General features: G+C 32.5%; 1 protein-coding gene across 1 annotated transcript; it reads left to right on the plus strand.

Moving 5' to 3' along the window:
* Window positions 1-26,354, plus strand: LOC134247897 (synaptotagmin-10-like). The gene is made up of 5 exons (XM_062730307.1): window positions 1-483; window positions 12,784-13,628; window positions 19,392-19,512; window positions 24,787-24,958; window positions 25,740-26,354. The coding sequence occupies exons 1-5, from the start codon at window positions 462-464 to the stop codon at window positions 25,978-25,980; spliced, it is 1,401 nt and encodes a 466-aa protein (XP_062586291.1). The 5' UTR covers window positions 1-461; the 3' UTR covers window positions 25,981-26,354.
* The last annotated feature ends 1,370 nt before the right edge of the window (window positions 26,355-27,724 follow it).

Consider the following 27,724-nt stretch of genomic DNA (forward strand, 5'->3'; position numbering starts at 1 on the left):
ATACTTTGTGACTTAGTTGTATTGCAGTGAATGAACGCACAATAATTAATTGTAGCTTCCGATCGTGATTTCGCTGCTGCCGTAAGATATATCGAGTCAAAAACATTCCGATAATCAACTCAGCTTTTCCTAAACTCCGAGTGTTGTCATCTTTATTCTTCCTCAGAACTACTTCTAGTAGCAGCGCGGGAAAAACGGGATCGCGCGGGAAAATCCATCGTATGTTAGACGCGCTTGGGATCATCTTGTTCATTGCCGTTGTTGATTTCGTCTGAAAGTGATTTGATGCATCCTTGTTGGTTTCTGTCGCGGTTCGTTGTAATCTACACTCTGCGTTATGTACATCGATTCTAGTGTAACGTGCCACGGTCCCATGTAAATTTCCAGGAATTGTTTCAATGAACACATGATAATGCATTCTGTGTAAACATGGACGTTTTGTATTATCAAGGAAATTAAAAATGGTGCAGAGCAAAGATGAAGGTAAAATTTATATATGGTTTATATAAGCATTTATAGAAAAAATATCAGCTGAATAAATTCTTAATACGTGAAGTTTTTGTGAGTATTCCAACGCTTACTTTTGAAAATATTTGTCAACATGATTTTTATGTGAGTTGTTCAAAATTTCTTAATTGCTTTAAAATAGATTAGCATTTAGCGATGTACGTTTAGATATGCCTGATTGGAAAATAAGTGGATTGATGGTATTTTGTTTCACGCCCCCCTCGAGAATTTTTCACTCATATGGAGAAATGGAAAATAAGTGGAAAAAATTATATTCTAAAACATTCTACTATATTTGATTGCCGCCACTATAGTATAAGAAAAAAATGTATACCTTATGAATAAACCAACATATTCACATCCTTGATTATCGAAATTTTCAAGGGACTAATAGAGATTATCATATAGTAAAGAAATCGCTCCTGAAAACCATTTCAACCATTTCCTACAATATCTTTGAAACCGATGTTAATTTAAAGAGACATGTGAGCATTTGAATATTGACTTCTCTGGTCCATATTTTTTTCACGGATGGGGATTAGCCGGGATACGCATCCGAGTGAAGCTAATGGATTATTGATAATCGTCAATTGGTGTGATATTCAGTTCGCCAGCGCAACTCAGCAGACCAAACATGTTTGATTTGCAAACACCTAAACTTGTTTTAATGGATATTAAATGAACATCGATGCAGCATGGAAAAACTTGCCGCCTTCGAATTCTTTGGATTATCAATGAAATTCCCCTACTCGCAATTCAATAATAATTCCCACTATATATAGATGTAAAGTGTGAAAAATATTTTCAACACTAAATGCGTTAATACTTCTTTAAGTCCGTATTCATGGCATACTGTACTTTTAATCCTCATCTAGAAGTGAAAAAAATATAATGGCGCACTGTTATTCTAAATTCACACTTCAAATACACACTTATGCCCCTAAAACACTTACTTCCATTTTTGGCTTCGAATTCATGAAAAGGGATATAGGTTCCAAATTTTCAATGATTATCCTTCACTCGCCGAACAAAATGAAGAATCGATTTTTGGAAAAAAAAAAAAAACAACATTTTTTTTCCATATTTTTATTGAAATTAAACCCAATATGACAAGGAAAGATCGTGGTACTAATGTAAACACCAATTTCTTTGTATTTTTGTCTTACTGTTTGTGTTATTGAAAGATATTTTATCAAAAATATATATAAAGAAATAGCAAGTCTGTCATGAAATAGATATATGATATATCCATTTAATGGTTTGGTTGGGGGAATAATGTTTTAGTGATATCAGGTTATGATTTATAGGGACAGGAGAGAAACGAAATTGAAATAATATCTCTGTAAAGTTAGCATTGAAAACTATCTGAAAACTTCTTGGCAACGGTGTCTTAAAGAAAAAACCCAATGACTTGCTAGTTTATGATTTAAGATTTTAGGGCTATTCCCTTTCAGCAATAATTTTACCAGGTCCGTAGGAAGCAATTTAAAGTTTGGGGGCACAACGAAACATTTTAGTTGGGAGCACTATCAATAATTTCTCGAAAAGCAAAAAAGGCGTTTTTATTTAGGGGGCAAAAGCATAGAGCAGCTAAGTTATCTATACTATTCTATGTTTATGAAAAATTATTCGGGGAGGGGCATGGCTCCTCCCGTGTCCCCTGTTCCTACAGTCATGATTATTATACGTATTGTCCAATTTGGTTTATTTCAAACATTGCAATTTTCCTAATCAGATACATGAATCTTAATGACGATGCAGGGAATCATCACTTCGTAGGCTGTTTCATTTGTAAATTACTAACCTTGACTTGGGAGTACCATCATGAACTCATACTCTCTAATTCTGTATGCAACAAAGTCCAGAAATGACATCCTTATAAATCTGGTCTCTAAAGTGCTGTAAACCGCAATGTGGGGTCAGCTATACCGCAATAACTTCTCCGAAACCGGTAAAATACTGTATGGTAATGTATTGCTTGGGGGAATTGGATTCACTGAAATCTTTATTGCACACCGATTTCAGTGATACAAATCATCATAGGAATTACTTTATTCTTTGTAAATGAAATGTAATTGAAAGCATTCATTATAAAGTATTTTTCTCAGTGACCTCTTTTATTGGAAACATTGTCTAGAGCCCAATTTAAAGATAAAAATAAATAAAAAGATTTATAACCTCGCAATGTTTTTGTACAAGCATTTCCGTTTGATATCAAGGATTCAATTCAATTTTTTCAACACAATTTACCACCATTTTCACCATGAATTAAAGACTAAATTTTATTAAATCAACAACTACTTAATCAACAACAAATGGAACTAGAAAACTTCAAAACTGCTCATATATAAGATTCTCATTATGATTCTACAATAACATGCTTTGCGGTTGATGTTTAAAGGAGCACACATAGGATGTCGCCGGTCGGTAGGGGATGGTTACTCCTCCATGCCACATAATCTAACCTTTGATGTTTTAGAGGTTCGGTTTTGCTCTCCTCCTGTTTACCATTAACCATGTATATGTAGTCCTATGATTTTAGACCTCTTTTTTTCCCTATGAAGCAGATTCTATCAAAGAATTATTGAAATCATGTTTACGAGAAGACGAAAAAACTTATGTTGGGGCCTTCAACTCGACATTGAGATTTTTCAACAACGTTTTATAAATTAGCAATATTACTTTCATTCGTAAGTCAACAAGAAGTATCTTAGTGAAAAAGCGTCTGATCATTTACATTTAAACTGCATGACAAACGAGATGACTTTTGATTTTCCATAATCAAGTTTCCTAGAAATAAATGAATTTCACTATCAACTACATACGGCTTTAATATTGATCACTGAACTTATTCGATACACTCATAGAGCCTCTGCGAGAATTGACATTTTATATATGGAGTAGAAGTAAACTTCTATAAACTGTATAGTATGACGTTTATGTATTTTGACTGTGTCAGGTAAAAGTCGCTGAATTATGGGTTTATGAGGTTAAATTCTGTGAATATTTTGACGCCGATTCTATAGATTGTGACTGTCTCTTGTCTAAATTTTGGATAGCACTTAACAGATACCTACTAAACTACTAGGATCACAGATTTAACTGGAGTTGGAAAATTGTATAAACTGGTCAAAGCCAATTTACAGGGCAATTTTGTTATTATTATCCAAATCAAAACTAAAAGTGTCGATGCATTAAATACGCAGGTGTAGCATTTCTTTGCATACAAAAATTACGCATGAATGTGTGTTTCATCCACATATAAGCTCTCGTAAAGAATACGCTCCATAATGAACAAAGCTTTAAATACATTTGTCTTAAAAGCATCAGACTGTACGTTAATTAATGGATTTAATGGATCAGCCATGTCAAAGAACTTCATGCAGATTAATCTGTCTGAATCCTGAAAAAGATACATGTGAATTAGAGAAAAAAAACTACCGTCAGCGGAAGATTTAAGTAAGACTACGATCTGTACAAAATTATCCTTTTGAATTTTTCATTAAGCAATGTTCATGATTTTATACAATGCCTTTGGTACGCAGAATTTCAGAAGACAATCGTGTTGTTAGAAATATCATTTAAAAAATATCCAACTCCATTTTCATGATAATATTTTATTTCTAACATTGCAAGCAATTAGGAGATCAATTATTAAATCTGTCAAAGTTGTTATTTTTTCAAGATCGTCGTTCATCAAAAAAAATCCTGCTAGTAATTTTTGAAACAAAAAAGGTTTTAACAAACACTCACAAGATACATATAACACATTCTCGGGAATCTAGCCTAAAAAGTTTTCAATATATAGCTGTCAACACCATCTTTTTATGGGAAGACAATACTCCCGTAAATCACTTCAACGTTCTGACGTAATTGTTCCTAATCAAACAAACATAAGGAGAGAAAGCTTTATGGCTTCTTTGCGTGAATTTAGGAATTTGGTTACCTCCTCAGGGAGGTGGAATTGCCCGGACTTGGTAATTGGCACGCTTTACTGCTCGTGTTTCTCTGACCGTGAGATAACTGTGTAAAGGAGGTCAAATTACTCTATTTTTTTGGGGAAAGTATTTTAATCGTCATAGGAACGAAATTTGTAGAGCTATGTATACATTTTAACTGTTATGAATGTATGCTATGACATTGACAAACCTAGAATGTAAATTAACGTTTTAGAAGTGAAATTAATATTGTTGTATACTGTTTTCGTATCAGTGCTTTGTGATATTACTTTTGGATCAACCTTCGTTGTTCTCCCCTTTGTGTTTTTTAAATAATTTAAGTCGTTGGTTTCTCGTCAAAACTTTAGGCGAGGGGGGGGGGGGGGGGGGAGTTATAAATAAAAGATGCATGTTTCCTTTTACGAAAGGACAGTGGACATTGCTTCATGTCATAATTGGATAATATGAACACAGTAATGTTTTCTTGGAATCTTATTGAATTTCTTTTCTTCTTGGCGTGTTAATTGGAAAACGACTGCGATCAATGTAGTCCTGCTGGTGAATAATATTAATACCTTTATAGTCGAAAACAGTCTGCATTGGATCCTTTTTATGTTTCAACCCATCTTCCAAAATATTTTGATTAAGTTAAGTTTAAATGTTTTTGTAAAGAAAATGAACATTTTTGTTTGTATCTGTAAGAATGATATATTTTTTTTTATCAGGCATAACTAATTTTATTAAAACATTTTATCTAAATTATCTATTGTGTTTAAAAACTTTAGTGTGAATTAGTCATCTAATATCTAGTCATCCACTGAATCGTCATTAAATAAATTAACTCAGAAAAGTAAGATAAGTATGTTATACCTTTTTCATTGAAATAAATGTCTTGGAAAAGTGTTTTGCTCTTGTTTATAATTAAAATTACATGGAAAACCAATGCACAATTTTGAATATATTTTGTGAATCTATCTTTGATCTGTTTGGTCGTTTTTCTATTTGTGTGCATGTATATACATTGATTCTTTCTCATAAACACTTGGTCATTTTCAACCAAACTTGACACAAAGCATTCTTGGGTCAGGATATTTATGCAAAATGAAGACTTTGGTTTTGTTTTGAATATATTTTATTGAACGAGTCAAATGGATTGGAAACAAGTTTTTGCAACTTACAAGTTCCTCTCCATAAATATAACAATATGTCATGCAAATAATACATTAAAATATAATATTTATTATATTTTCAAGTGATGCAAGTTAATTACAAATCAATTTAAAATCTACATGTTTCAGTAATAAATCTATGGACAGCAGCAAAAATATTAACATTAGTTGATACAGGCAAATCTCTTTCACCCCATAATAGTAGGTTAGTGTCAATTGTAACCAATTCTTCAAGCATGAACAGCTGGTTAAAAAGATTGTTTCTAGCATTTGCATACTTTGTACAAGCAAAAAATAATGATAAACATCTTTATACTTTCCACAAGAACGAAGAGGACTGTTGATAATATTGCGTTTATATAGATCATAATTAAGTAAACAGTTGTGTCTTAGTTTAGTATGAAGTATGTTTGTGTAGCGTTTACCAAAAGAAGAATATGTTGGCGGATTGATGATTTTTGTACAAGTTCTTAAGTTTTTACGGAAGGAATTAATTAAGATGTCTTCTCTTGTATCTAATTTCAATAAATTCCATTGTTTCACGGCGTCTGGCACAAATGACTTTTTGAATAGTTGTAATCTACATCTTGGAATAATGAACTGTTCTTTATTGCTGGTATTGCATTTTGATACATTTTCATGCTTGTTTGGTACAATATCATTTAAATATTCAGGGGCAGTCCCTTTATGTATTTTGAACATAATAGACATTTTTGCAACATAACACCTAAATTTTAAAGTTTCCCAACCAGTTTCTAAATGAAGTGTTTCAGTAGATGCAAAAATAGGAAGTCCGGTAACAATTCTAGCCGCAGCTAGTTGTACTTTTTCCAGCTTTTCAGAATCTTGTTCAGAGCACCCATCCCATCCCATACAACAGAAGCGTATTCGAGCATTGGTCTAATAAATGTAGTGTACAATTTTGAAAGACTTTGGTTCTTTCGCAGGGTGATACACTTAACTAATCAAGATAACCTAGAAATAGTCATTAAATAGGCTCTGGAGATTTCAAAAATCTTCTCAGGAACCAGTTTGCAAGAAAAACAGGTGCTTAAGCGAAAGCTTCCAGAAAAGTGTAAATTGTAGTTTTATTCAAAACATGATCAATTGGAAATATGTACTGTGTGTGATAAAGTTGCATTTGTATATGGAACATATATCAAAAGAATAAAAAAGAATCAATAAAATACCAATTGTTTTTATGAAAAAACGAGCTTTCCCAGGTTTGAAGACTCATCTTCATATACAGAAATTAGGAAATTTCCCCTGACACCTGTCACACTTCATGCCAACTTAAGCTAGATGATATTAAAACTCATTTTGCAGACTTTAATCAAGAATTATGTGTATTCTTGTTTTTGATTGACTGAAACGGAAATACGAATACCTGTAGTAATTCTTGATTGATAATAGTCAATAGGCCTATGTGTATATTTCAAAAATTTCAACTTGAAAGTGATTGGAGAATGTTTCATTATTTTACTCCGTTTTGCAAGTTACTTAGTAGATAATAACCTTCAGTAGCATCAAAATCAGGAAATGTTGCTATGTGTAACATATATATAGACAATTGGATTGAAAGAAACTACTCTCGCAAATGGACTTCTTATTCTTATTCGACAAGCTGATTCATAGCTTTCTATAAACTTAACAAGATGCTGTAAAAAATCTCCCCTTTCTTCATTAACTGTTACTTACTGTGATCTTAATTTCCCGATCTTACGGCTTGTTTCGAAATGTCATTTCCTCAGTGTGGAGGCCATTTCCCTCTTATTTAGTTCTTTGTACTATCCTTAAGACTTGTCGATCCTGGTCTAAACATCTCTCTGTGTAAAGAATGTGCTGCATGCTCTTCCTAAAGAAATAAATTGTTTCTATTATCACGACTGACAAAAATACTGCAATTCACACTTTTTTATACATTATTTTCAGAGTCCGTAAGTTTTTTTTTATAATAGAAAATGAAAATATGCTTTTAAACATCAAAATAAGTGGATATTATTTCAAATCCTTCTATTCTTAAACACAAACTGTAACCACAGTTTATATCTTTACGATGTATATTTAAGCAAAACTAGTGTGTCAAAGACTAACATTACGTTTGCTATACCTATTGCTTTGTGTCAACTGAACTTCAAAGAATGCATGACTTTAAATGGACGGACCACAATGAATTTAAAATCTGTTCAATGTATTTAATAAAGAGTTTATATCTATTGAACTCTATATAAAATCAAACATTTCACTTGTTTATAAAAAACAAACTGACACACACTGATGATAAAAAGACTGCTAAGCGTACATTGGTTAATATGGATACATGTATAACACATTACGGCAAGATTTTGTAAGAATTCGAATCATGTACGAGGCTCTTATTACCTTCAAATTTAACAGAGAACAATATTGAAAATATCACGTTTAAAAGTAATTCATGACAAGAAAGGAATCAAACGTGTAAAAGATTACAGTGTTACAAATGTTGGAAAAATATTATTCTAAAGTTTTTTTTATTAAACTTTTAAAATATCTTGTTTCAGCGCAGGGATTGTCCTCGCCTTACACTTCTCGATTCTTCGTGTTTATCTTGTCTACGTACTCAATTTCCAGTGGTCTTTCGAAAATGAGTACTTTTATTTTATCTTACATAGATGTACTTTCATTCCAGTGAAGTATTTGCTTCAGTATATGTTTTTTATGAAGACGCTAAATGCATTAACTTTATAATTGTCCTGAAAAGAAAATAGATTTAGATTTTGATTTCTAATTTGACGAGGGAGTTCAAATGATGTCAAAATGTGTAAATTATGCTATAAGTTAACCTTATTTAATTAATATAAAACTTACACCTTTTAAAGGTCGAGATGATGCTTATGTACATATACATAATTCATCAAATTTTGTTCATTGAAAAAGTTAACAAAAGCGGCATTCAATAAAAAAAAAAAATCTAGAACTATATTTTGAATATATTTTCATGATATCAAAACCAGGATTGAAAAAGAGCAATAAAATATTAAGATAAAGAACAGTAAGAGAGCTCATAGATCTATTGAGACAGTGAAGGATAGCGAGATAGCGAACAGTATTCAATATTAAAGTCCATAAAACAGTACGAAATAGGAGCAGAGCAAACACGGACCTCCAAAACATCAGAGGTGGGATCAGGTGCCAGGGAGAAATGGGCATCCCCTGCCGACCGGTCACACCTGCCGTGTGCTCCTTGTCATGATCGGAAAATGACGGAAAAATCCGTCGTTAATTCAGTGTTAACTTTTACTGCACATTATACAATAATGGACTAACAATTAGTATGAAAAACGTCACTCAGCATTTGACGCAGTGATAAATTGCTTTGCTAACAAGGTCATTGTATCGACCACAGAACTTTCGAAATGATGAATTTAAACGAGACCTGATATTCTTCTTTCAGAAACTTGTTTGTCAATAATTTACCTCGTTTTAGAAATTGTGCATATGTAGAGCATGCATTCAACTGAGATACTTGTATATAAATCTCAAATCCGTATGCAGGTGATGAAGGTATATTGCTACATAAATAAGGGAAGTTGAGGATAGAAAAGTTAAAGTCATCACGTTTATCAGAGAGCTTGGTTGTTAGATTACAAATAAAGCCTTTTCCAAGTAAAATATCTAAATATGAAATAAATCTGTCTGACTCTGTAATATCTTCTATCTCAAGCTCACTAGGATATATCGTATCGACACAGGAAGTTGACGATAGAAAAGTTAAAGTCATTACGTTTATAATAGAGCTTGGTTGTTAGATTACAAATAAAGCCTTTTCCAAGTAAAATATCTAAATATGAAATAAATCTGTCTGACTCTGTAGTATCTTCTATCTTAAGCTCACTAGGATATATAGTATCGACACAGGAATGGAAATTACCGTTGTTAATTGACAATACGTCGTCTATAAATATCTTAATGTCGAGTTAAAGGCCACAGCAAGTGTTTTCTTCTTTTCACGCATAAGATTTTGCACAAATTCTGCTTCGTATGAATTCCAAAAATAGGTCTGCTAATAACGGAGCACAATTAGTATCCATGGGCATTCCAATAGATTGTTGGAAGATCCATCCAAAACGACATACATATTGTCAATCAGAGACTCAATTATCTTTTTGATGTCAACTTCAGAGTACTTGTGCGCGCATTCAGAATGTGTTTTAACAAAATAATTTTGCAAATAACCAATGACCATTATATAATTCAGGAGGTGAGTAAACACGGATCTCTGAAAGCATCAAAGTCGAAATCAGGTGCCAAAAAGGAGAAATAATTCCATGTCGACCGGTCACACCCGCCTGCATGTAGGATGTCAACCATTTTTAACTTAAGAAATAAAAATTTTATAAAAGACCTGTCTTTACAAAACAGAGAATGAATCGTATTTCGTAAGTTCTATGGTCGATACAATGACCTTGTCAGCAAATACAATTTATCATTGAGTCAAATGCTGACTGACGTTTTTCATACCAATTGTTAGTCCATTATTTATACACTGAATTGACGACGGATTTTTTCCCGTTATTTCCTGATCATGACAAGGAGCACACGGCGGGTGTGACCGGTCGGCAGGGGATGCTCAGTCCTCCATGGCACCTGATCCCACCTCTGATGTTTCGGGGGTCCGTGTTTGCTCTGCTCTTATTTTGTATTGTTTTATGGACTTAGAGACTGAATACTGTTCGTTATCTATATATCCTTCATTCAATCAGTTTAAGAGGAAAATAACTTACGATGGCCCTACATCTAATTCAAATCGTGATCAAATAACAGCTTCAATGCTTCAGATTATTCAAATCACAAAAATCAACACTACCCCTTTCAGAATGATATCGTGGACGGAGTGAGTATGATAGTTCAAGAATATCAATTTTAGATATATGAGAAACGTCAGTATTAAAAAGAAATATTAAAAATTGGGGTCTTAACATCCTAATTCTTTTTTTTAAAGAGTTTGAAGTTGAAAAGGATTGTTCAATTTGAAATTCCAAATTGTAAAATTACATGTGATATCCCATTAACCTTAATGAAAAAAATAAGTACTGACTTGGAAAACGCAATGCAAATAAAACACAAATGAACATCCATATATAATATACGTATATTGCTTAACTTGAAATAAAATACAGTCAAGTCTTATTAATGCGAACGCTTGTTCTCTTTAATAAAACATCAGGATAACTGCATCGGTCTTTTTGAATTTGTACACATAAGTTTAAATTCTCATTTCCATTTCATCCGGAAAGAACATCGCCCGGATTATTAGAATTCGGTTTACCAAATCTCGACTGCACATTTTTACATTTTGAAAATAATTAATTTTCAAAAAATACATGTATAAAACCCAAATAAGAATATCTTGGAATACTCTAAATAAAGTCATATTACTATATTTCTATCTTTAACTGTTCAATATCTAACTCAAGGTATCGGAAAAATGGAATAAATATAAATATTCAGCGTACAATCTTCCTAGACGATTGCTAATCAGATTTAATGTTGGCTTGATAGAACCATAAAACAGAGATTGCCTATTCGATCATTAATAACCGTACACAGAACTTGACATTGACTTTTCCTGCACAGAGCACTGACAAGTGGACATAATTAATGGTAGACAAATTATATAAACGTCACAGAAAGACAAAATAATTGTCATATTCAATCAATTCTCTGCAGTACAAAGTGAAAGAAAATCCTATTATTTATTGAACGATGCATTGACAGTTGTTCCGTAATTTTAGTATCTGTAGGAACAGGTTCCCGATTATATAATTTGCAAGTCATATTGTTCTAATCGATCCGTCTTATTGTGGTGGTCGCCTCTCGATAAATCTGAGACGAAAAAGTATCGTTCCACACTGCAGGTGATAAATTACCAAAGACTTGATGATTGCAAGAGAAAACTTCTATAAAGAGAATCAATCTTCACACATTTCCAATTTACTACTTCTTCCGGATGTAGAGTATATGTCTTTTAGTAAGCACAAGGGAATTCTGGGTATATGTAGCAGACGACGCTGTATGACAGCGATGACTTGTGATTTACTCTCGCCGCTACTAGTCGATAAAGCTGCCTGAAACCTGATACGATCACGTATGTCAGTGACCGAGTTAAAGTGAATTATAGTATGATAGTCTTCTCCATTCATTATCGTATATGGTTTCCTTTCCCAAAGTTTAGTTCATTTTTGAAAATTTGCTCAGAGCTATAGTTATATTGTTTTGTAATTTTGGCACTTGAAAGTAAAAATAGAACAGCGAATGAAAGTGCATAGATAAGTGCCGCTCGGGAACATTTAAATGTGCTATACTGTAACTGCAATAAAAATCGATGATCGTGTAGATCAATACATTAAGTAAATATATATCCGATAAACCATTAGGCTTAGTTTCAATAAATCATTCACCTGCAATAAGATTTGCATAGCTCAAATTCAAAAAGTAGACAAAATTTTAAACAATTCTTTCTCGTCTCGTTTTGATTTTACTTTTCTTTTAACAATTCTGATAAATTACAGTTTTTAGAACAAAGATGTTTTTTTAACATGTTTCATAAAAACAATATAAAAAGTGGCCTATTTAGATCAGTTGATTATCAAATTCGGGTTATTACTGTAACAATATTTTCATTCATGTTAAGAACCCATTACACCGAATCTGGTGTGGAAACAAATAAAACGGTTCGCTTCTTTTATTCATGATTTATATTGTATATCAAAAATACATGTTTTGCAGCCAAAAATCACCTCCTATTTCTTAATATTTTCTAAAAGACAAATTATAGATCACAAAATGATTTGTTATGGTAAAAAGTCAAACGCAAACTGTTAAAAATTCCAACGGCTTGTTTACGAAAAATGAGGAACAGTCGTGAGTTGTTGGTAATATCAGGGGATTAAGTGACCCGATTTCGCTTTGTTGTTTTTTAGCCATATTTTCGAAAGAAAAGAAAATGATAACTTTTTCATGAAAAAATTTCATTTTGAATGAAATTAATTAGAATACCACTCTGCTTCATATGAACATGTTAATAGAAATTCTCTTTTGAAATCAATTGCAAAATTAATACAAACCTTAATAAAACACAATATACAACTTGAGTAAACAATTCAACAACTTATATAACTTATTTTCAGGTTTCCCTATTCGGTACACAGTTGCCATAGTAACAGCTGGCGTTGCCGTGGTGATTACAGTGATTGTTTATATGACATGGTTGTACTGTAAGCGGAAGCGGAACCGGTTCCAATGGTATGAGAGCTCGGACGAAGAATACTCGCCAAACGCAATACAATCAGAATCACGTTTGCGAATATCGCAAAGTACACCAGAACTGAATAAACATTTTCTTGATGATGACGACAAATTCGGGAAGAAAGGTATTTTCAAGTTAACAAACGTCCGACAATCCACGCTTCCTACTGTTTCACAGCGCCATGAACTGTTCAAGCGTCAACTATCACATAAGTTAGACCTCTCCAACATAGAATTTCAAGTTCAGAGTGTGAAGCATAAGGAACAACCTAACCTTGGAGTTATAAAACCAGAGTTGTATAAGCAAGTGTCGATAGATAGCGTTAAAAGTGAACACTGTGTCTGCGGAAAATTATTTTTTACTCTTGCCTACAACCACGGTTCGGAGAGCCTCGTTGTGAATGTTTTACGGTGCGAAGATCTTCCCGCCAAAGATTTCTCTGGGACGTCTGATCCATACGTCAAAATTTATCTTCTACCAGACAGAAAACATAAGTGTCAGACAAAAGTTCATCGAAAAACTTTATCCCCAGAATTCAATGAAAAATTTGCCTTTTCAGTTTCTTATAAGGAATTAACGTCAAGAGTGTTGCAGTTTAATATTTACGATTTTGATCGTTTTTCCCGCCATGATCTCATTGGAACTGTTGTTGTAAAGGACATTTTGTGCGAAGGAAGCTTAGCAAATGAAACTTTCTTTGTCCGAGATATACTGAGCGCTAACCAGGTAAGATATACAGTGCATATACATGTTAAGTTTAATCCATAAGAAACTCCAAAATCGTTACCTGTTGTTTAACAGAACGCAAGAATACAGTACTAGAAATACCAGAAACTTATCATAGGTACACAGAACAGATTTCAATTCATTTGAATATTGATGTACATGTAAATGCAAATTCGCAACATTTTAATGAATTAATGTCTTTTTAAGGTTCTCAGGTTTTAAGGCTAATATATAAGTATGCTATTCCACATAATACTTCAACTTGCAGTTCGTGGATTTCTTAAAATAAACTGAGGTCTTTATTTTGTGTTTAGATTCTGTTTCATTAATGGTGTTAAAAGTCATTAATCTGTACAAATGGAGCTTCAAAAATTTGTACAAAATATACCTATTCTCTCAGACTTTAAAAGAGGCTTTGTTGCAACCACTATTGAAATAATTATATCAATAGTGGTTGAGAGTTATTTCAATAACAAGCATAGTTAGTAACCACTATTGAAATACAACCTTTATTGAAAAAATTCTATCAATAGTGGTTGAGAGTGCATTTCAATAACAAACATAGGTAATAACCACTATTGAAATAAGACCACTATTGAAATAATTATATCAATAGTGGTTGAGAGTGCATTTCAATAACAAACATAGATAGTAACCACTATTGAAATACGACTACTATTGAAATAATTAGTTCAATAGTGAGTGAGTTTCATTTCAATTACAAACATAGGATGCAACCACTATTGAAATAATGTTCACTTTTGAAATAAATATTTCAATATGAATTAAATTATTTATTCCAATAGTGCAATGAAAAATGAATCCAATATATATTGAAATAATTATTTCAAAAGTTGCTGATGCGGTGAAACTTTTCTTTCAATACTGGTAGTATTTTAATAGTGGTTGAAACCTATGGTTACCACATTGAAATGTACTCTCACCCACTATTAAATAATTATTTTAGTAGTGCTCGTATTTCAATAGTGGTTGAAACCTATGGTTATTATATTGAAATGCAGTCTCAATCTCTATTGAAAAAATTATTTCAAAAGTGGTCATATTTCAATAGTGGTTATTACCTATGTTTGTTATTGAAATGCACTCTCAACCACTATTGATATAATAATTTCTATAGTGGTCTTATTTCAATAGTGGTTACTAATTATGTTTGCTATTGAAATGCACTCTCAACCACTACTGATATAATTATTTTAATAGTGGTCGTATTTCAATAGTGGTTACTAACTATGTTTGCTATTGAAATGCACTCTCAACCACTATTGATATAATTATTTCAATAGTGGTCGTTATTTCAGTAGTGGTTGCAACAAGGCTTAATAATTTCATACTTTGCTTTATAATTTTACATCATTTGCAAGGTACTGCTGGAGATTCTATATATCTATATGCTACCTTGATCAACTATATTAAGTTTATAAAATTACTAACCCCCTCCCAAAAAACAAACACAAACAAACAAATAAAGAACTAATTTGGCCATTTTTAAACAATTCATATCTTAATTGAAGAAATAAACTAGAATTACAATATACATGGCTGTATCTGAAAAGGGCATAACATTCTTTTAACTCACCCACAAGATGCTGTCAAATTACACAGATTGCTATAATTAAAATAAAAGTATCTCCTTAAGTTCAGAACATCAAGAAAGCTCAGTGGGTAAAGTGATGGTTCAGTGATCGGAAGGTTGTAAGTTTGAATCTCGACGGCGACTTACTTAAGTCGATAAAAATAGGTAGCAACTGTTCCTTCGCCAACAGGTAGGCACTTCGAAGTGAACGTCTCTAAATGACTGATAAATTCTCGAATGGGATGTAAAACAACAAACAATTTATCGTTAATTTAATATTAAATAGATTTAATGATATATGCACGTTTTTGGTGCTTTTCGTTCCATTCGAGAAGATTTAATTTTGATTTTGTAAAGATGTCACAATTAATACACGCCTGCCATAATACATTAAGGTTTCATCCAAAGGACCAGCAATTGTCATTTTCATTTTGTAGTGCCGAGCATTTGGCTAAGAAACTTTTGCTACGCAATATATTTTTTATCGACTTAAGTCTTGCACGGCCAAGGTTTGAAGCCAAAATCTTTCGATCATAGAGCGAACTTTACAAACTAAGCTTCCATGAAGGTTTGCTTAAAATAAGATTAATCAATGATGGGCAACATGTTCTACTCTTGACAAAAGAATGATCTATGTGTCTTTTAAAAATTACTTTGAAGCACGCAATGCGAAGCAAAAGCGAATAGTCTGCCTCGTTTAAAAAAAAAGAGTACCATTTGACTTCATGTTTTCTTATGATATTTAATAAAGATAAACACTTAATATATATGGAGATAACGAACAGTATGCAAACTTTATAAAGTCCAATCATACGAAGTTTTTATTTTTATAAAAATGTGTCTGCAGCAGGTAGAACTGTTCAGGTACATAAAGTGGACTCGAGTCTTTATTGAGTTGTAAAACATTTAAAAGACCTGGTGGCGTCTACATTTGTACCTGTCGAAGAAAAAATGATTCAGTGTCCTTTGTGTAAGCACTCATTTTTCCCCAGACAATTAAAAAAAAACAAAAAAAAAAAACAATAATTCGAATGGACCAATTTTAATTTTGAAGCTACCATTGTCACTGTCACTCATTGATTGTTATTCTGAACAAATTTGGACTTGGAGCTCTGAAAAGCTTTGTAAGTAATATAATGTTTCTTGTCTTTGAACCTAATTAGTCAGATAAGGAAACGTTAAAAGTACTTATCGTTCGTTCAACTTTTTCGTTTATTACAAAAATGATGAAGAACATAGGTACATGTAACCATGAGGTTAAAATTATCTTCGTCTAATTTATTTAATCTGAAGCTTTCACTGAAAGCATAATGAAGTATTGATTCTCAGCAAAGAGCAAACAGATGATGTAATATTAATGGAATTGGTATTCCTGGTGACAGGTAAAATAGAAAAAACATATTTTTACCTCCGATGTGCTTTAATGGAACTCAATTATTTAAAACTATTTAGAAGAACTAATTTCAAAGGGAAATGCCTAGAAAACCAGGAGTCAAACTGTACCGAAGGTCAATGTTAAATTGTTAATGCAAGACTTTAAAGATTGATAGTGCCTTTAGTTGTTTCTACGGAATTAATGATCTGGTGAATCCAAGGTCACCAATCGCTACGATTGATAACAAAAACAATTATATAAACCTCAGTTCACGGTCTCACAAACCAAAGCTTCCAGGAATACATAAAAATTATGATCCACAAAGCCCACATTCATTTTATTTTGTTAATTGAATACGGAATGGACAATGAGATCATTTTGATACAGGCTGTTGGAATATTGAGTAAAATAAGTTTATTCTTCCTACCATCATTAACACAAGTCACACAACAACAATTTTAGGTACTCTGTAAATTCCATATAATCTTGCAATATAGAATAATAAACTTAATGGTCATCTCTAGAAGACCTTTCCGAGATCCTATAAAGATAGATTACGTTGCATTTAGGGCTATATTTCGCCATTTGGTGGTCAGAAATGGTCTGTCAATTTTCCCTAACCTGAACATAGCCAGACAGGATTCTTTCCAAGCCAGTCATACAGACTCGCACTACGAGGGGAAAAGGGGACGTACAGCATAAGTACTTAGCTAAGTCAAAATAAAACAATGAAAAAGATTTTCTTACTTGAAGTAAAAAGAACGTTAGGGAAAAAAGTTTATCTAATCTAATTTGCACTGGCAACTTTATGCCTCAAATGGACACCTTAAAAGGCGAAGCTAGGAAATTAACTTTATTTTCCTCCATTCTTAGCTAAAACACATATTCTCATTGGATAAATGTCATTTAAGTGTTAATTCGGTATTTTGATGTCCCTGTAAAGGACAAGATAGGGTGGTAAGGCCTCTGATATGGAATATGTTTTAGAATGATACAACGGTTTATCATTAAAAATCTGTTGTCGCCCCTGACACAAAATTAGTATTGGTTATTTGTATGCAATACACAAATGCCATTGAAAGGTAAGAAAATATGTCAATTTCCGAATTTACTCATTTTTATTTAAATTTCCACAACTTTACAGCACATTTTGGTTCAGAAAACATAGAGCACAAGCTTACCTATCTGCCAGATTTATATATAACATACACTTTTATCAGATGCATCTTAGATCTCAGATGGGCAAGCTTGTTCTCTATATTTTCCGAAGTGAAAACTATCTGAAATTTGACGAAATTCCATCAAATTTGAGAAAATTCGGGAAAACATTCCACTTCCGCGCCCTCTTGTGTCCTCTGTGTTAGTTTTGAATCAACATTAATGCTGGTTTTAAAACAAGCATGATTTTAAATTCTTAACTTCAAACTATCAAAACTTTATCAGTGTTTTTGTTTTTACATCAAATAAGGGGCCAGAGTCGGCCGTTACCAAACCTTGTCGTTTGCTAATTAACGAGCTATATCAGTTTTTGGTCTGCACATCTGCTTGACTGTTGGTCTATTTACCCACAAAACAATAAGCCTGTAAAAGTCTATAACGTTTGAATGGTTGATGCTAGGGTTATGTATTTTAAATTCGCTTTTTGAAAACCTTTTTTAGGTAACAATAAATATTTAACCTTGACTATGGAGTTTGATCTACTTTTTCAAAATTTTACTACCATTATATCTTTGGCAATTCTTTTTGTTTTAGTGAAGCTATGACTTTCTAGATTTGGCACTGGTTCATTCCTAATTGATTTTACGTTATACCCTAAAAAAATGTATTTTCAATGAAATATAAGGATAACAAAAGTACTCTGGCTCAAAAGTCCATAGCAAATACATAAAAAGGAAGTAGTGAGCACGAAGATCAGAGGTTAGATCCCTCAATAAGGAATACTGTAAACATCCATTCTCGGCCGGCTACAACCACTGTATGCCCTTTGTCACGGTCGGACAATCGAGAAAAATCCGTTTAGACAATCCAGTGAAATATAAATGGCTTAATAATGAATATGCAAAGAGACATTCAACATTTATCGTATGATAAATTTCATTTGATAAGAAGGTCATATTATTAGCTATACAACCTACGAAATGATTACTTTATAAACGAGAATCTTGATAAAGTTGTTTCAACAACTTTTTTGTTTTTTTCTGAAGTAGCAATGTATTCTACAGGAAATGCTCTAAATTTCTGAAGTGAAAGAAAGATTGGGATGACGTGTCAGAAGTGTCCAGTATTCAAAGCAGTGAAATATCACTATAAGTAGTTATTCTGTGTGGTTTATTGAAAGCAGAAACCTAAAATTATATAAATCAAGCTTTGAAGAAAACGTGCAGCATTACTTTGTCACCGAATCACCAATTCGTCTAGAAAGATGTTGAGAATTAATTAAGGTAGAATATGCGCTTCCTGTGTGATTCAAGTCCAACAATGTCAAAGCCTGCAAAGATACTGCAAAGCAAAATAAATAAAAAAAACATACACAAAAACACATCCAACGAATAAAAAGTGAAAAAAGAGAAAAAAAAATGAATTAAAAATAGGGTCTAGTGCAATTTACATTTAGTGACAATTCGTAAGAGAGGTCTTCATATACAATTGGTACATATGTATATGATTATTTGCAAATGATAAAGTGATGTGTTTCATTTTCTCTTTTTTAAAATTGAATCATAGTTGAACTTAATATTTTAAGAATATGTAATTTGCACATCATCAAGCGTCAATATTCTCTATATTTATCCAGGAGAAGTTTGATCTCGGCGAGTTGATGCTATCACTCTGTTATCTTCCCACTGCTGGGCGCCTAACACTAACTGTTGTCAAGGCTCGAAATCTGAAAGCCATGGACATTACAGGATCATCAGGTGGGTCGGCCTCATTACTGGGTAATTCTTCAACTAGAAGGGATTTTGGGATATCGATTTTCAGAAATTCCATATTCAAATTTTGTCAATGTTTTTTAGCAAATACGTTATGATAACTATTAAAAAAACAACATCTTGCATGTGGCATCGTAAACGCTTCCTTCATTTTTCCATACGAGTGGCATTTTGCCAGTAAGAGCAAAACAAGATGTCATTACCGCAACAAACTTCATACTTCAATAAAATTTTCATTTAAAATATTATGCTTCTAAATTTTAGTTAAATAAGAAAAAAGATTAAAGTTTATTTGCTCTGATTTCTTTCAAAAGGTGAAATCCAAATATTTAAAAGAATAAGGACTGTAAATGATAAGTTACTTTCTAATATTCAGTTTTCAGTGATAATTTTTTCTTATTAAAATGAATCAACCCACGACTATCTCAAATCATCTTGGTGACGATAATTTTGACTTGTTCCATTAACCTTTGGTAAGCTTAAAGACTGAAAAAGAATATCAACTATAATGTTTTTCTTTAATTTTGACATCGTTGTGGTAGTGACAACGTGTTACGGTAATGACACACAGTTGCGGTAATGACATTGGTGATGCTTGCAAAAATCAAAACATTAAATTCAATGAATATTTATTAAACTCTGATCAAAATTATTAAAGAAAACTGTATATCTAAAAAGATAATTCAAGAATAAAATATAAATCTGTGACTTGGTCAAGAAATGTGACATTTGAAATGTCAACTGATTTGAAGCTATGGATTCATTATAATTTCTTGACCAAGTCACAGATTTAAACTTCTTGCAACAAATTCCCACTCGGCTTTTGACAATTGGAAATGCCGACTCCCAACAGCACCTGGTTGTCCAATATAAGCAACAATGTCATCATGAGAATACCATAGGACATCCTCTAACAGGGGCCAAAAAAATCGGTTTGTTCCTATTCTGTGCATGACCTTCACTTCGAATTCATTAACATCCACATTTTGTATGATGCCCGGGTACGGAAGCCCATCGTACTTTACTACGCACCACTGACCAACTTTAGATTCATCGGCCACGTTGGGTTCAAGACAAGCTTCTTGAATATTATCACCATCAGCATTTGACTGTTCAAACTCCATTGTGGTCAGATTAAAGCAAGAACAGGGTCCAGCGGAACAAAAACAGCTGAGGATTCTTGCTTGTATTGATCTAGGTTTACTTGTCAGAACCTATAAACAAAAACAAAACCTTTCTTGATTGATTACATTTACATGAAATATAAAAAAAATTTTCATTTTCCCACGTCAATTTATCTAAAGCATAATATTTTAAATGTTCTGATTGACATACCTGATGGAGTTTCATTGTCCCTGGTACTGTGGATAGATTACTTGGGATGACTTTCTCAATAATGGTTATGTCTGATTCATGAATTTCGAACATTTCTACTTTGGTTTTCTCAGAAATGGCAGACATGAGAGATTTTGCATTGGTTATGCTCCCTCCATTAGCTACAAATGCGTCCGCAGCTCGTTTGATAGCTCCACCAATGCCATCTGCCGGGCCCTTGCCATGACCTGCCTCTAGAAAATTCCATGATCCAGACTTGAAATGAAAATTTTCCAATAACTGCGTTGAAAATAAGTAAAAATTTTGTTTGCAACGATATTGAGTGGTTGGGCCGTCGCTTACAAAATGGACTGTTTCAATGCTTGGATTTTTTTGTTGCACTCGTTCCAAAATGGGTTTTAAGTGAGCCCAAATAGATGGAGGGCCGTGCTTGTTAAAATCTGAAACTGTGCAAAACGAGAACAACACATCGTTGGCATGATAGACTACGCCAGTGTGGAGGGTAACCTGAATTTGGCTAGCACCGAAATGAACACTTTGTATTTCTTTGTCGTATTTGCAGTTATAGTTTTCAGAAAAGTCAATATGGATTACAATTTCAGAATCCTTCAAATTTTCCCTAAGCGTGCGTAGTGCCTTGTATTGGTGTTTAATATTATATAAATGTCTGGCAATTTTTGTCATCTGTTCTTGAAAGTCATCAATAAGTGCTGATAATGAACACTGTTGTTCCTCTCTTAGGGTCACCGATACTGTGGTAGTTTTGTCTTCAGAACTTTCTTTTTTATTGGAACGCTCTATCCGTCGTGTAATCCATTTTTTCCACTTCACCTGCTGTCCAGGATCGTGATTCTGCAGAGGCACCTTCTTCTGACTACACAGCTCGCAATCTCTATAAGCACAACTCTGATTGTCGTTGCAGCAAATAGTTGCAACAAGTTGGTTTACATCTTGTGTTGATAAAACTTTCAGTTCTTTAAGTTTGTCTATTTGGTATTGAATATTTTCGCATTTTACACATAGACAAGTATCCCGAGATTTTTCTGTCGGTTTTAGGATCCAAAATGGCTTGAGCTTGCAAAAGAATGAATAGGAGATACAACTGGTGGGGTTTTCAGCTATGAATTTACTGTGTAGGTTAACCATACTGTCTCCAAGGTACCTTTTTTGTTTTTTAATTCTATTTCGCGTGACTGTTTCTTTTTTCCCTGCTGTACCTCGACTGTTATCGTCACGTTCGAGAAACACTCTCACCCTCTCTTGTAATCTTTCAACGCAACGATTTCGTTGTACCTTCCTTCTGAAATCCAGACCAGTGTCTAAATTTGAATTTGTTCTATTTTTATCAAAGGGCAGTTGTCTGAAGGCAAATTTTTTCAAGCGGTTTTTTTTAGGAGTTTGGAAGAAACTACCTTTGAAATGAACTGGCGATGCCTCTGGCTTTTAGTGTTCTTATATTTTTCTGTTATACTCTTAATCATAGTGTGGTGGAAAACAAGTGTCTTCCTGACGTCTTCATTTACTTTTTGATTCTTCAAAAGCCTTTCAGTTTTGGAGCGTGGAGAATCAGTGGTTTTAGAATCTGCTTTTTTATTTATTCTTTGCAGTCGTTTCTTGTATTTTTCGGCTCTTTTCTCTATAGAATTCAATTTTACTTTCATTTTCTCTATCTCCCTATAAGCTCTAGCCCTATCTCTGCGTACCTTTTTCCTACCCACGTTGTTTCGTCTTAATGCATGATCATTTCCATTATTTTCATTTGGTGAATTAGGCGGTGTAATTACGTTTTGGACATCGCTTAGTAAGATTTTATTTTTTTCTCTCTTATTTCTCTGATTTACTCGCCATGATTTTCGTTGTTTTCTTTGCTCTCGTGCAGAAAGCTCCTGTATACTTTTGATTTCACCTTTTTCCTTTCTCTTGTTATATCGCTCTCGTTCTTTTTGCAGATACGCCCTGTATTCATCAGGGTTATTTTTCTTCCGCTCTCTCCAGAGTTTAGAGCGCTCTGCAGAAGAAAGTGGCATTATTTTTGCATACTATGAATTTTTGCCAATTTATTTATTAATCGAGCGTGTTCTTTGGCTGCTTCGTGATAGTCTCTAGCGTTGCAAACAGTTCTGCACCACTTTTGAAAGGTGTTGTCTGTATAAGGTACTTTGATTACATTTAAGAGTTCTTTTTCAGTGGCCACAAGCAAATTATCCGCCTTTTCAAGTTTTTCTTTTAAATCTCTATCTGTGTTATTCATTGCTACAATTAAAAATAATCTATTGACTATTGTATACTTCATTTGTTCCAATTTTAAATATAATCGTAATTTTTTATATTCAACTTAATGAATAAATTTAATTCTAATTTTAAAAAAATAGAAAAATTTTATTTTAAGGAGATTAAAGGCTTTTATTTAAAAAAAAATGATGTTATGTTTGCTCCAAATGTCATTACCGAACAATATTGTCATTACCGAAACACAAATATGCGTTTCGGGAATGACCGTTGCGGTAATGACAAAAATACGTTTTTTCATTGATATAAGGGGCAAATAAATTATGTAATGGCGGACATCATGGTTTGAAGTTACCGGTTATGCACAAGATTGAATTAATGGTTGCTGAAAATAAATAAACGTTCAACAGAATGTTTCATTCATCATTCGGTAATGACGTGGAATTTATGTACGGTCAATATTTACCAACATTCTTCAAAGATATTTTAAAGATACTTACCTCAGCAGCACCAGCATCTTCATCACTTGCTTCTAGATTCAAGTTTATGACGTCATACGAATTGATCTCTACGTCATAATGAAGATAACACCAATGCACCGATTTTATTCAATGTGTGTCGGTAATGACAACAAAATTCTGGGACAGTTTATTTCTTAAATTTTCAAGACAATCGTATTAAATAAATTTATTTTATGAATCTTAAATAATTGTTACACATACCATCAAAATATTCGTACAAGAAATTTTGGAATATTTATAAGAGCACTGAAATTTCATGTATTCAAAAGAGTGTCTTGTAGAAGAGGGACAGGCAAAAAATATCGAATTCGGATACAAACCGGTCCAAAAATAAATAACAAATACTTCTTTTGTTTCATTTAATTCTTACATATAACAGAAAAATACAAATCGATATCAACAGGTTAAATTTTATCTCTGATAAAAGTGTTCTAGTGATTTTTTGGGCTTTATTTAGGATAGGGACGGCACTTGTCGGTCAAGTTGAAGAATCACCCTACTATAGATTCCGTCTGGTTTGAGAAAAAATCCAGTGGGCTGAAAAGATGTTTTTGTCATAGTCCTTCTGGTTTGAGAAAAATCCAGTGGGCTGAAAAGATGTATTTGTCGTAGTTACTTAGCAGAGAGGTCTTTGAAGTATTGATATATTTCAGCATTCTTTTGAATCTTTACATTTTTCTGCAATTAAGACAACCATTTTACTTCAGTAGATTCTCAGTAATGCTCTGTTTATCATGATGGCATTTTGTTGAAGACTTACAATAATGCATTGTTACTCACTGAGGTCTTTTGGAATAGATTAAGTCTTATTAAAGTAAGCTCTCTCTTGTGTATCTCTTATCCTGATGGCTGCAATAATGATAGTGTTTGTTCAGTAAAACAAATTTATAATACGTAAAAAATAATCGTCTTCTTGTCCTTGGTCGAAACTAATAATAATGAAATCTGTGGAGATAACGAACAGTATTCAAGGTCGAAAGTTCATTTGCATTTTAAATCAGGAGCAGCACAAACATGGACATCTAAAACATCATAGGTGGGGTCAAAAATCATTTTCAGAAACAATACTTTGAATTATAGGAAAGTTTTGACAAAGCAATATTTTGGATTAAGAGTTACATATCTAACAATAGGGACTTCATTTTATTAATCTGTTCTTTTTTACTCTCAAAAGACCCGTACGTAAAGGTATCACTGATGTGCCAAGGCAAACGTATAAAGAAGAGGAAGACGTCAGTGAAGAAGAGCACCTTAAGCCCAGTCTACAACGAGGCTCTGGTGTTTGATGTCCCACAGGAGAACGTCGATGACGTATACTTGATTGTCAAAGTGATTGACTATGATCGGTAGGTTAAAGAAAACTCATTAATTGATTTGTCTTTTTGTATCATTTTATACATTTCATTCTTTACCTCAAAATTAAAATCTAAAAAAAAACTTGAATTCATCAGTCATAATTAATTTAAAAAATCAAGCATATTAAAAATATCAAATTATAACTAAATACTACTGACGGCATGATTTTAATGTCAAAGTTATTCATAACCATGAAAGGAAGGTATATAGCTAAATACCGAATCAGTTTCATCGTCATATTGTTACGGTTGTTTCAATAACAGGTTTGTCTATGGTTGTTCACAAACAACCTTAAAGAATCTAAATAAAACTTCACAAAAAAATAATAACGGAATCTACTTGCGTATTCAACGTTTTCAATTTTTAAAATAGAAATTATCACCACCGAAACTGAAAAAAATAAATATGATAATTTGCGATTTATTCAAACTGCCAATCATTTTCAAATGTACTTGTGGCTTGTTTTGAGTCAAATTTAAATAAAAAAAGGTATTTACTTGGCAAAACTTTAAATGTTTCATTGAAACAGAAAGAAGGTAATATTTGAAATCTATTTATTTCTTGTAAAGGTGTCAAAAAAATTGTATAACACCCATTATTGATGTGCTACTGATGTATTATTGTTTCCAATAGACATTGGAGCTTAAAACGTCGAAAAACTGAACTCATTGAGTACGACGAACTCATGAGAATAGTATTGATAACAATTAAGAATAAGAACAATTGACAATAATAACAATTGGCTTAATTTCCTTGTTTTCGGTTTTTCAGAATAGGAAGTAATGAAGTAATGGGTTGTTGTGCCCTAGGGCCTAAATACCCAGGACTAGGTAGAGACCACTGGTTTGAAATGCTTGAAAATCCCCGGAAACCACTTGCTCAATGGTACACTCTACAAGAACACGTGCCCTTTTGTACGAGCGAAAACAACACCGGTAAATGTAAACTGAACTGTCAAGGTCAATCGCGGCAGTCCACGGTAGATTCTAGCGAGGGGAGTATGTATGGCTGAGGATTAAATGAAGGAGAGTGAAGAAAAAGAATCCATTTTTTCTTTTTTAATATTTTACCCCTACTTGTCAAGCAGTGAGTGCTTTTTGAATACTTGTCAAAGATACAGCCTGAATGGATAAAGTAAGATATGTGTAAGTCCTTATGTAGAGTTGAATCTGAGAGATAATCATAAAGTTGCTTAAAACACTTTTAAACATTCCTTTATTATGTTTGAGCTTTATAAATGTTATATACTAATTGTTATGTAAAGTATATATTTTATAAGCTTTCTTTATCATGTTTTAACTTTCATGATAGATGATACTAAGAACATTATCATAAGTTATTCAGATATCAATGTTTATTACACATTTATCAAACATTAGGTGTACATTGTATTTATTTTTTTATTCTCTGTGGAAGATTTTATCCATATGGTAGTTTTCGATGTTTACTACTATCTAAACATCAGTTATTATAAAATTTAACGAATATTCAGTTCAGCTAGTATTAAACAGTTGATAAGATATTTTCCAAACTATATGTAACCATATATTAAATCTTTTGAAAGATCAGAATTGACTTATTAAAACCTTAAAACGTCGTTGTTGTTTAATAGATATAGTACTGTTATCTAATTGCATTGTTGTGTTTATGAATGGATGTCTTTCGATTGTTATAATACGTATGGAAGATTTTCTTAATCTTAAGTAACTTGAATATTATTTATTCTTTGATCTATATTATTTTATAACATTTTTTGTTTTAGTAAAAGCTGTTTATATTCAATTTGTATTTATATCTTGAAGGATTAAAGTCGAGTGAAAAACAAATTTATGAAAGATATTACAATTTTCCTATCAATCGAGGTCGTTCTTGTTTAAAAAATTAAAATAGGTCACAAATCTCATACCGTATTATGAATTAAAAATAACTTAATGAGTGTAAAAGAAGTAGTTGAAAAAGTACCTTTGTTTTACCTTGAACATGACACCCTCATGTGACCTGATAAAGAAGACTACATACTAGTATTAAAAATTGAGAAATTGTATATCATTTAAGAAAAATAACCCTTAAAAATATATTTTGTCCAATATTTACCTTTTTGTTTTACAATTCTGCATTACCTGTGATGTAAGCATTCTCTTGCAATTATTTGGATTTTTGTAATGCGTGAAAAAAATCAGTCATTATTTTTGGTTTCTTTGTGAGTAACGTATTCCCCTGGCTAAAACAAACAAGACGAACGATCTAAATGATTGATGCAATATTGTTGCTTAAGGTAGGATTCTTCTCTGGTTTCTGACTAGATTAAACATTCAAAGTATATTTGCTTATATGTCTTATATATTAAGGTGTAAGGAATTTAAAAGACCATATTTTTCTTTCCTCATCACAATTGTACAACTTTAAATAGAAATGGTAAACTGTGTTTGAAAACTAGCAGGGACTATATTTTTGGCGGAATGGTGGCGTATGAAAATATCTTCTTTTCTGCCTCTCAAAATTATAATAAAACAATGAATTTAATTATAATTTTTACACAATCGAAGACTTGGAGAAATTTTCAAATGTAAGTTAAATTAATAAGGAGGGACTAAACTTTCAAAATATATCAAATAAATATGATTTTTCAAACAAACTAGAACTTTATTAGCTTTTAAACGCTTCCTATCAAAGTGCAAATTTGAGCCAAAAATCCAAAAAAAGTATTTTTTCTCTCTTCGTAAACGATCAAAACTTTTTGTTTTTGTATCATGTTG

This window comes from Saccostrea cucullata, unplaced genomic scaffold, assembly GCF_032062105.1.
Source record: "Saccostrea cucullata isolate Sc308-1 unplaced genomic scaffold, CSIRO_AGI_Scuc_v1 ctg120, whole genome shotgun sequence".
In the NCBI taxonomy this organism is placed as follows: Eukaryota; Metazoa; Mollusca; class Bivalvia; order Ostreida; family Ostreidae; genus Saccostrea; species Saccostrea cuccullata.